A 12,766-nucleotide genomic window follows, 5' to 3' on the forward strand; every position below is an offset into this window, starting at 1 on the left:
AACATCTAGATTCAAATTTGTTAACTTTAATTAATGCACTGTGAGTTAAAATGAACTCACAATGAACAACTTTAATACCCTTAACTGAGGCTAAATAACACGAACAAATACTTTAATAATTGTATTGTTCACTTTTTGTTTATGTTAGTAAATGCATTAACTAGAGCAACCTTAGTGTAAAGTGAAGTGTTACCAGCTGAGTTTGCATCATGTCATCACATGACAGGAAGCTAATAACGATGGTTTCTGGCACAAAAAGATCATTTCACTTCATAAAATCATCAGAAGCCACAGACCTATTAATTTTGTGTTGCCTTTATATGTTTGGTTGTTTGTTTGTTTGTTTTTACCCTTAAAGTGCTATTAGCCATTGACATTGACCATTGGGACCACATTTTTAGTTGAAGTATTTATTACTCTGCTAAAGAAAAACATCATAAAATCATTCATCTTGAACCGCCTGAGTAAATTAACCAAAAAATAAATAAAAATAAAATCATTTTTGGATGAATACCCCTTTAACATTTGTTATTTATTTCATACTATTATACTTGACAAAACACACTGTTATGTGTAACATGTTATTATACAGCTACATACTGTATGCTATTATAAATCATGCAGATCTACATTTAAGATAAACTAAAAGCATAATGGAGGGAAGCCACCGATTCGAGATATATTATCCAGCAAACATCCTTTTTTCAGCTCAGACCTTTTAGCCAAGCACTTCCCACATAAAAGAACAATGCTTCTCTTGTTCCTTTTCCTTATATTCCCCATTTTTTCCCCTTTTCTGACTCATATATCCCTGTCTTCTTCACAGCACTTCTCTCAATTACATCTGTTGTGCCCATAAACATTGTCTGGTTTTCAGAGATTAGGTCTTTTTTAACAGAGTACAAACAACTTGAGGGCTGAGTTGCACTGCAAAGTTGCAAAAAAAAAAAAAAAAAGATTTCTCAAGAAAGGAAGATAAATCTCAGAGCTGCCGAGTCAGCATTAAAATTCAGCAAGCAGGATTACAGTTATTAAACTCAATGGTGCATCTGTGGGTCACAGGTCTGTTCTGACAGTAGGGCCAAACGCTAAAGGCAGAAGATAAAATGCAACCAACTATGGTCATGCGTGTAATAACAAAATAAACAGGCTTATTTAAAGGTACAGTATTGTTGAGAAAATGATTGATATTTTATTTCTTTTAAAAATTTTGTTAAAGAATTATAATCATTAATGTTTTCATTTAATAGAAAAAAATCACATTTTTAATTTCCAAAAGTAATTATGCAGTGTTTTGATGTTTTATTAATATCTTAATGAATGTAAGAAATTAATGTATTGTATATTTATTACTGAAATTATAATACAATTGACTCTTTAAAGGTGATGTAATTAAAAGGTTATATTTCAGTAAGTGTGCAATTTATTTTACACCTTTCATAATTAAATTATAACAATTAATATATATGAAAAATGCCTTCTTTGACATTTAATAAAAAAATAATCATTCAAATATATATTTATATCATATCTTAAAGAAATTCTACACAGTACACAGTGTACTGTGTAACGTTACACAATTTTATTGTTTTAACACGTATCCTATGTTTTTATGAAATTAGATATAATTATAAATATTAATATAAGAAATGTGCCTTAGTGCCCCCCACCGGCGCCGATATACAGTCATATAGGACTGCTACGAGTGTGATATTGCATTTATACAACTGTTCGACAGCATAATCATGTATAAAAAATCCTTTTGTACGAGGAACTACTTTCTTCAGCCATTCATTCACATCTGCAGCTGAAGTCAGAACAGCAGAAGTGCTACTTCACCAACTTCAGTTTAGAGCTAGTTTTTGAATGATTCTCTAGCATGTCTAAAGTGATGACAAAACAGGTCATTTTTGCTGACATTTTAAAATTATAAGGCTGAACAGCGTGAAATACCATCAATTTACAGAGATTTCCTAGTATTTCTCTGTTGCAATCAGGATATCACAGTAAAAAAAGCCAAAGCAAAGCAAACACTCCCTGTTTCTATTCTACAATTACAGCCCTACATATAAAAGAGAGAGATCAATTTAAAATGTAACTTACCTGATTTATAAGGATTTGTTCAGCTGTACTTTGAAACTTATGTTGAGAAAACGCTGAGGATTATGCGGTCTCTGTTACCATCTAGTGGTGGAACGTCAACCGTCACTTTCTTTGCTTTGCTCAGGCTGATGCACTGAATCTCCGAAATTATAAATATTTTAAAAATAGTCACTTTACTTATAGATAAACTGCATAGTTGTAATCTAAGAAACTAGATTCTCTACTTAAAAAGCCTCAAAAATACATTATGTTGTCCAACAGTAGCAATATTTGTCAAACTGTAGTGTCATCTGCTTATCGCTGTATGTGGGCGGAGTAATACAAAGGTGAAGAGCAGTGTTGCCAGATATAGCTGACTTTTTATAGCTGACAGCCCAAAAGCTGTCCAAAACCCGCCAAAATTCACAAACCACTATTACGCACAAAATATTAGATTTAGGTTTTATTTCATTTTAAATTGAAATTAACCTAATTTACTTTGAACTGTCATCATTTTTAACCATACAGCAACTAACATCAGCAGTCACAGAACATAACATATAACCGGATCACATCGAAACACCGCCACCCTCTCATGGCACTGAATGTTAGTATGTTTTACTTTCGAAATAGGGTATAAACATAGGCGGAGGGTGAACAAACTCCAGGGTAAGGCTAACATATGAGGTTTTAACAAAAGCACCGCCTATCAACAAACATCTATTATATTTAACACGCACATTAAATTATTTTATTAAACGAACACACTGATTTACACAGTTTCAAAAGGTTGGGGTCAGTTTTTTTTTTTTTTAATTATTATTACTTTTAACTATTATTAAACATCAAATTAAAATATTGTTCATCAAGATGGAATTTATTAAAAATGAAATAAATGTTAAACACTTATTTATTAAATATTTATTTATTACTTACTGTATGCAGTTTCAAATGAAATTATTACTCCTTGTTGCTTTTATTACTATTAAAAATATTATTATTAATAATAATAATAATAATAATATTAGAGAGGACGCAGCCCTCACTACTCTACCGCCCTAGGTCACCTCTGGATGCGCCGGCCCTGAGAATACGAAATCATTCTCTTTTTTACGAGGCCAATTGAAAACCGAACTTGTAATTCAGCAATAAATATTTGACCTTTAAAATGTAAAACTCCAAACGATTGACTAAACAAGTTTACTACACTATAGGCTAGACTATCTTACAATGAAACTATCAATTTCAGTTCATGCTGAAAACAAGTTAAACCAGTGAATAGATTATTATAATATATTATATTATTATTATAATACTCATTAGTCGTTTTATTTCTTATGACCTTGACCAGCAAATCAGAATAGTCCGCTGACCAGCACTTTTGGTTTGGTTTTCAGAGCAGCTGCTAACTCCAATAATAAACAGCGCTCATCAGTGCAACATGCGGGGTTGGACAGTTGCATTTTTGTGCGGAGGGGGACTTGAAATTTCATTGACAAACTTACAATAGCTAAAGTGTTGTGTTAATCATCAACATTAAATTACATTCATATTACGCCTTACACCCGTTACATGTTTTCAATGCATTTTTTTTTTTTGCTGCTATCTCCGTTGTCTCTGGCCAGGGGGAGGCTAAGCCTTCCCCAGCCTTACACACGCTCAGCCTATGGGTATAAATTAGTCCCATTAGGCGTTTTAAATTATTTAAACATAATTAGGTACTGCTTGTCAACCAGACAACGCTTCTGTTTGTTCTTGCTGTCAATTGTGGAAAAAATTATCGATAAAAGTGTCATGATAAACCGCTGTGAGTTTAACTGCATGTGTGTACACACGAAGGAAACTGGAAACTTCCCGATCTGGCAACACAGATGAAGAGGCTGTATGAGTGCTGTTATTTGCAAAATATCACACTGCTCAGCCAATCAGATTCAAGAAGTAAATTATATATTCTTTAATTAAAGTAAATTATATTTATATATTTTTAATTTAAACTATTATAATCATGCCAATAACTGTCTATTTAAAAAATTTAATTATTGCTGATTTATTTATTAAAAACAAATAATAAATAATAAAGCATGTAAACTATATTTATAATTGCTAGACTAGAGCATCAAAACACTGGAAACTGTCAACTTGTCTCTTCAGCCTGTTGTGTGCTATAAAGGTTTTGGTTTGGGTCACCACTCGATGTCCAGCACTCAACTGTGAATGGAAAGCAGGTCAAGAACCACTGCATTTAATTGCTTCTGAAATACAAACAAACAGAAACGACAGACCTTCAGTTCATCAAAAATAATAAATAAATAAATAAATAAATAAATAAATAAATAAATAAATAAATAAATAAATAAAATTCCAGCTCTGAAATATGACAAGAAGCATGAGTATTTTGTAGTAATCTTTATAAAGAACACTGATTGACTTTATACACAAATGTCATTAGAGACACAGCACATCAGAACATATTGCAGGCACATTCTGAATCAGTCGTTTCAGTCAGGGGATTCACAGCTACAATTCTGCAACTCCATGCTGATAATTATTCATATTTCCAGACAAAACAAACCCCCGCATACACACAGACACACACACACACAAAGTCAATGCTATAACGACGACAGCAACGAACCCCAAGAATGAAAATACTTACATGCTCATCTACATTTACAACAGTTAACAATACTTCAAGAACACCCCTATTATACATTATTGTGGAAGTTTTTAGATGACAATTTTTTTATTATGTACATCTACTTACAGCTGGAGATCGTCAAGGGATTTCCGTCAGATATTTACATAGGCAGCCATGTTCTCTGCCCACAAATGGTTGCTGATAACAAGAGCGGTATCTGTACAAGAGGCATCGCTTAAATGCTCGAAAATACAAATCTAGGAAGCATATTTAGTCACATCTATTATCAGTGCTGACAATGTTTGAGTTGTTTGAACTCTCGTACCCCTAAGCTAAAATGTCGTATCAAAAAAAAAAAAAAAAAAAAGAAAGAAAAAGAAAAGCGTAACCTGCTTTCACTAACGATCATAATAATGTCGCTTTTTGGGTCATGGCATTTGCTGCTGTATTTCATCATTAAAGGGTTAGTTCGCCACAAGATTAAAATACTGTCATCTTCACTCACCCCGTGTCCCCCCAGACTCAAAAGAAATGCGTTGATATTTCTAATGAAATCAGAGAGATTTCTGTATCTGTTCTTCAAACACTATGAAGCTTCAAATATATTTTTAAAGGGACTGTTCAATCAAAAATGAAAATGAAATGATAATTTTTTTTTTCTTCTGTTGAACACAAAATAAGTCAGGGATGTCCAAACTCGGTCTTGGAGGGCCAAGTTCCAACTTCCTTCATCACACCTGCCTGAAAGGTTCTAATATAGCTTGATTGGATGGTGCAGGTGTGTTTAATTGGGGTTGGGACTAAACTATGCAGAACACCAGCCCTTCAGGTTTGGACACCCCTGACATACATAGTGACCAAGAAAACTTTGGAATCAATGGCTGTTTTTTATTTTTATTTTCCTTTCTGTTCAACAGAAGAAACTCAAACTGGTTTGGAACAATTAGAGGGTGAGTTATTGATGAAAGAATTTACATTTTGGGGTGAATTCTCCCTTTAAATGTTGATTTAAAACACTATTAATAATAGATAACCATATTTTACAATTAAAAAGTATTTATTTTCCTTTTTTTCAGTAAACCATTAAAAAAAAAATCGACAACAGATTGTAGCTGCACCCGCTTCAAATGTTATCACTCGATTGAATGGGTGTTGTCAGTGGTTATCAGTTGATATCACAGATATGGGCCAGTAGGGGCCTTCTGCGCCTACTGGTAGGCTCAGAATGCTGTTTTCATCCATCCACATGGTTAATAAGCTATACTAATAGAGAAGACTCCAGATCCAGATCTGTTTTTACATTACTGTGACGGTTGGGTTTAGGGTTGAGGAAGGGGTAGACGTTAATAAAATACAATTAATGGGAAATTTAATAAATAATATAATTAATTCTCGCTAACTTCCGGCCACAGCTGTATGTGATATATAGCTAATTAACCATGTGAATGGATGGTAACAGCCTTCTGAACCTACCAGTAGGCGTAGAAGGCCCCTACTGACCCATATCTATCAGCTGATAACCACTGATAACGCCTATTCAATCGAGTAATAACATTCTTGTCACCTAAAGAAACCCCTTCATACCTGGGAGGACCAAAAATGAGGAACACCTGAGATTTCACAGAGGAACTATGGATTAAATTTCCAGATTAACAGATCAACATTTTTTGAGCTATTGATCAAATCATACTAAATAGTACCAATATATATATATATTTTTAAAATAAATTTAGCCACTTGAACAAAAAATTATGAATAGTCGTGAGAGTTTTGGGAGGACCTTCATAACATTGCAGACTCTGTTTATAAAAAACATGAAAATTTCAATTAAACTAAGGTTACATTTTATTGTTGTGTTAGCTAACACCATATTCTTGCTGTATTGCAGATATAGATGCAATAAACATATGGTTATGCTTATATATTGCTACATGTATGGTTGGATGTTTTGCAAGAACAAATGAATGGTTATACGTGAATGTTATTTTGTTTTTTCATAAGTCTTGGATTATACAGCTTGATTTATAGGGGGGTTTATGTTTTGATCTCTTTGTTAACAATTGGATGAGTTTGGGGTGAATCAACTCTCATATTTAATAAAAAAAATTATAATTTATGCTCTGAAGATGAACAAACGTCTCATGGATTTCTAACGACACAAGGGTGCGTTAATTCTGAGGATAAACGAAGCCTTTAAGTTACTTTTTGCTCCATCAAAATCCAGTCATTCCAATAGCAATCTGCACATTTTACACTAAAAGAAAGTGTCAACATAGGCACATTCATAAAACGTAACCCTATATACGTTTCTGGAGATCGCAAATTATGTAGCCAGAGCTACGGGGCGGTATGACGCTGTTCCTTTTCACGCTTATCAACTGACCGCTTACCTCCATTTTCCAGTGCTACCAGTTTGTCCGGTAGCTCGACACGTACGTCAGCGGACTTGAGACGCAGAGTGGAGTTGACCACAACAACGAGGTTTGAGTCCAGGAAGAACAGTTCCAGAAAGTGGGTAAGACCAAAACAGAAGCCAAAAATTAAAATAAAGAAGTAAATAACAGGGTTAGAATGTGGCAAAATCTGAAAATATGGAAAAAAAATCAGTCGAGGACTCTTCTTTTTCTGGATTGCTTTTTAAAACTGTTGATTGGGATTAGGTACAGTGGCCGGGAAGTGCAAAACAGCATTACAAAGTGTGAAACACTTTTACGAAGCTCAAGACAAATTTACATTTTGGAAAACATTTTTACCTATCATAAGACACAGTTGCATAGGAAAAACTATTTTACCATGGACAAAACAAATTTACATTTTAGAAAAAATTTACAAGATGCAAAACACTTTTACCAGAAAAAAAATTTACAAGATGCAAAACACTTTTACCAGTCATAAAACAAATTTACAATGACAGATTCTTTACGGAAAGGGAATGTATCACACACCAGAAGTGACACTGTGAAAAGTGTTGTTGTCATTAGTGGTGAGCACGGTAAATTCATTTTGTGGAGTACATGGCGTAAATAAAGTTTATGGTGACTGAACATGGACTGTGGTCGAGGGAGCAGCTTAACGCGGTTTTGCTTTACATGTGGTCGGTGTTTGGAGTTTCTAAAGGACAAGGACCAGACGGAAACACCAGACATACTGCATCAATATGTTCAATATTTTAACAAGTGCCACTCATACGCTGTAATGTCATGTAATGTCTAGTCTACACTCTTAAAAGTAAACTGAATGAAGACGGTGTTACGGTTTAACTGGTGTCCGTGTTAACTGGTGCCCCAGATTGACAGAATTGTCATTTTTTTCACAGCAACAAAACATGCCCACACCAAATAAATATTCTTATTACTTGGTGTCAGTGTGATTGTAAACATTATTGATTTTAATATTTGTGTGGCAGAACAGTATATAACCAAAATTAATGTAAAGAAATTCTTATAATTTACATGTCATCAACGGCATTCGAACCCAAGTCAAAAAGTTCAGCACGAGTATCAATCGACCTATCTAACTGAGCAATTCAGGACTACATGTTAAGGTCGGTTTTTATATTTTTATTCAGTCAACATATGTTGTGCTTTGGTTGTGGAGTTGTGTTAACTTGTTTCCATGTTCTCGCATTTACATGTTTCTACATAATCTCATGCTGATATTTTCTGGTGTGTGGTACATTCCCTTTCCGTAAAGAATCTGTCATTGTAAATTTGTTTTGGGACTGTTAAACGTGTTTTGCGTCCTGTTAATTTTTTTCTAAAATGTAAATTTGTTTTGTCTTTGGAGAAAGAGTTTTTTCTATGTAATTGTGTTTTATGATAGGTAAAAATGTTTTCCAAAATGTAAATTTACCTCGAGATTTCTAAAAGTTAGTAATGTTGTTTTGCACTTCCCAGCCACCGTAATTTTAAAACACTATTGGTTGGGTTTAGGAAAGGGGAAGGGTGGGGTGATTGGTCGGTTGGTCAGTCAGTAAATCAGTCAGTCGACAGCGACCTCTGGTGGATTTATGTGAGAACAGCAGGCACAAATGGCACTCACGAGAGAAATTTGAAGTCTGAAAAAGCATACACAGCGGCCTCTGGTGGATTCGCGAAAACAAAAACTGCAAAAAAAGTAGCTCCTGGGAGGTGTTTTGCTCTCTCCAGAAATGTATATAGAGGTACGTTTTCAAAATGAGCCTGGGTTGGAAAATGTTTCGTCTGTAGAATCTGCAAAATGTTCAATGAGGTCACACATAGTTTCACACAATTAAAAGCTTTTGTAAGCATTATATAATACATCTCTGCACTATTGACGATAGACTTTTTTGGCCCACAAAAGTCCGTTGAAGTTTCACTAATGCGTCCACACCTTTACTGGAATTGCACTATTCCAAGATTAACAACAAACCCCAATCTGTCACAGGTGTTATCAAGCTTTGAGTCAAAATCTATAATGGCATTGTTTCCTTTATGGCTGTAACCTAAAGCACAGGTCGAGTCTATTGAGAAGAGATCGTCCACAGTCCTAGATGGAGAACGATGAGTGCATTGCTACTGCCACTGAATGAGCACATTTAGTCCTGGAGGAAGTGAACATGTTCTCAGCATGCTTGATGAGGTCTGGAGGCAGTTTTAGACGATGGAGCCCTTCGAGGAGGACAGATGAATGGAGCGAATGCGTGTGGCCAGCGTCTTCTCCAGGTCATGCAACACATCAGGACAGCAGTTCTCCACCGGGGTGTTATAGAGCAACTGTTTAAATGGCTCAAGCTCTATGAGAACCGCCATGTTCTTCAGGAAGTAGCCCTCAATGTAGGCTGACAGTTCAGGTGCCTCCAGGAACTAAGGAACACAGCAAGAAAACTAATTTAAATAATGTTTCACATGCAAGGATATTTAGGATTTAGGAGTTTCATGAATTGAAAAAGCTAATTTCCCTTGATCTTTGGAAATATAAGTGGTCATTCACACAGAATAAGTCTTTGTACTTACAAAAATCGAGACTTTAAAAAAAGTGCCTTCTCCGCCATGTTACTGAAAATTTAAACAGTTGTCATGCCAACTTGCTAATGTAAACAGAAGCTCGCAACACTTGCCCCGCCTCCAAGTTCTCTGATTGGTTCACTGCTTTGGAAGTGACATTGATGAGCAGCACTGCATTTAAAATTCTGAAATTCTTTTACTTTCAGTTACCTTACAGTTTCAATTGCGGCACTGCAAAAGATTGTAGTGATCATGCACGTTCGTCAAGAATGTGTTAATATAGATAAACAATGGAGAATCAGTGCACTGGAATGGACAAAATGTGTTCGGTGTGAATCGCCTCTTATACTGGGTTCACACCAAACATGGAGCACTGCATCACTTGCTCTAGTTTACTCACGGGACGTTTTTCACCTCACACAAATTTTCCACTCGAGTTTAATATTTTGAACTTACTAAATTCTTATAGACTTAGGTATTGTTCCCAGTTTGTGGAAAAAAAATTATTAATTGTAGTAATAATAATAATAATAATAATAGCAATAATAATAATAATAATTCCTTACATTTATATAGCGCTTTTCTAGACACTCAAAGTGCTTTACACATTGGGGGGAATCTCCTCATCCACCACCAGTGTGCAGCATCCACCTGGATGACGCGAAGGCAGCCATATTGCGTCAGACCGCACACCACACACCAGCTAATTTGTGGAGAGGAGAGAGAGTGATGAAGCCAATTGTGATATGTGGATGGTTAGGAGGCCATGATGGATAGTGGCCAGGATGCCAGGGTTAATCCCCTACTCTTTTTTCAAAGGACATCCTGGGATTTTTAATGACCTCGGTTAAACGTCTCATCCAAAAGACAGCGCTCGCTGAACAGTATAGCATCCCCTTCCCTTCACTATACTGGGGCGTTAGGACCTACACAGACCACAGATTCAGCGCCCCCTGCTGTCCTCACTAACACCACTTCCGTCAGCAACCTAGCTTTCACATGTGGTCTCCCATCCAGGTACTGACCAGGCACAGCCCCTGCTTAGCTTCAGTGGGCGACCATATGAGATGCAGAGAGCTTGCTGCCGGCTAGTGCACCTGTTCCTAAGATGGCTAGGCCCTCAGAGTATAGCGATTTTAGACCTGCGGCTCAGTCAGAGACCTATAAGTACTTGGGAATTTACAGAACATTGACAGTTCTTGCACATGGAAAACACACATAGAATGAGTTTGTTCTCATTTACACCAGAGATTGTATTGTTTACGGGGGTCACATCTCTTTGGAGTTAACAAGAAGCTTATGATGTTGTTTTCTAAAGCTGTTCTTGACAACCTCAGGTACGGTATCAAAGTGTGGTTTGGCAACCTATCTGTAATAATAGTGTAAATCTAAGTTGATGCATCTCTTAAAGACAGGATGGAAAATAGTTGGGCACAATGAATATTTTAATCCTCAAGTTTTATATGAGAATTGTGTCCTCAATCGGGTGGAAAGGATTCTGAATGATCCAACTCATTTTTTCTTTCCACATTATGAACTGCTTCCCTCTGGTAGGAGATATAGAGTCCCTAAGTGTAGATTGAACCGCTATAAGAAATCCTTTATACCTGTTTCAGTGAGCTTATTTAACAAGAGATCCTTAATTATCAATGTAATTATTGTAACTATTGTATTTTGTATTGTTTTTATTGCTTGTTTTTACACTCAAAAAAAAAAATTTAACCGCAAAAGTTAAACTTTATGTAATTCATTTAGACGTCAATTTTCCATCCAATTCAACCACATAAATTCAACATAAAAGTTAACATTAGTTTAAGCTTAACTCCTTCATGTTCAGTTTACATGAATGAATTAAATACAATTTATGCTCTTTACTGCAAAATTTCACTCTTTACTGCAACAAATTAGGTATAGTTTATGTAATTTGATCAGGTTTGTTTTGAGTCCAGTAAATTCCTGTTAAAACAGTATAATTCGTAACAATAATAGTTATTTTATACGTTTTAAACAAAGTTTATTTAAATAGTTTGCTTTATTTGAATTACAGGCAAGAATCATTTTTTTGAGTGTATGGAATGTCTTCAGTAATATTGTGATGCCCATAACAAATTTCCTGTCAAGTTTACTACTACTACTACTATAATCATGTATTGATTGTGATTGACGCAAATTCCAGGTTTGCAGTTTGACATTCTTTGTCTTTCACAGCCCCCAGTGGAAATTCAACTCTATTTGCATGTTTCCATTGACTTTATATGTAATTTTCTTGTGTGGATACTTGTGAACCCAACATAATCGGTCATTGTACAATTAAAACATGTAAGTTTAACCCAAGCCTTTTTGATTTTGCCTTAGTATGATGCAACAAAAGCTGCCTCTACAGAAGAAGACCAACGTCTACTTTTACATCACAGCCTCTTTAGACCTGCTCACTGAAATGTAGGGGTAGAAATAAAGGAGGTACAAAAACTTGATTACAACAAAACAAACAACAATTTCTCTGAAGATTATAACATCGTGCTGTGCAGAAAAAAAACAACAACATCTTATTCTGTCTTCTGGCATTTTCTTTGCCTTCGCTCAGTGTGAACACTTAAGGGTACATTATAAATTAAACAGTGCACCAGTTAACTGTTGGTGGATTTTTGAGTTACATGAAATGTGTAGCATTTGTTGAATCATGCCTATAGAGTCCCTTTCTACAAATGTACCCACATCCATATTTTTAAAGACTGATCATGTGACCATTATACGTATACCAGACAGTTGTTACACAGGCTTTTTAAAGAGACTGAAAACAGTAGATGCACTGCTGACTATTTTGGCTCCAACAATAATATGGCAAGATAAGATAAACTTTATGCTATTTTTTTATAGTATTTTTACGTTTTTAATCCAAATCACATATTGTTTTGATAGTAGTGAACATCACAGCAGCATCTGTTTATTATTTTAATTTTCAAAGCTGTTAGCCAACCACAAACTCAGTTTAATTCCAATTCTTGAATGTGAGAAGCCTATTAAGACAGTTTGTAAAAAAAAAAGGATAGAAAATAGCTTATTACTTCTGAATTATACA

At 35.1% G+C, this 12,766-nt stretch overlaps 1 protein-coding gene across 1 annotated transcript in view; it reads right to left on the reverse strand.

Moving 5' to 3' along the window:
- Positions 1-8,534: 8,534 nt before the first annotated feature.
- Positions 8,535-12,766, reverse strand: part of btbd11b (BTB (POZ) domain containing 11b) — a 164,708-nt gene continuing 160,476 nt past the window's right edge. The window contains exon 17 of the mRNA XM_056478387.1: positions 8,535-9,546. Coding sequence (XP_056334362.1) covers positions 9,337-9,546 — 210 coding nt within the window. The 3' untranslated portion in view covers positions 8,535-9,336. The remainder of the gene's footprint in view (positions 9,547-12,766) is intronic.

This window comes from Danio aesculapii, chromosome 18 (assembly GCF_903798145.1).
Source record: "Danio aesculapii chromosome 18, fDanAes4.1, whole genome shotgun sequence".
Lineage (NCBI taxonomy): Eukaryota > Metazoa > Chordata > Actinopteri > Cypriniformes > Danionidae > Danio > Danio aesculapii.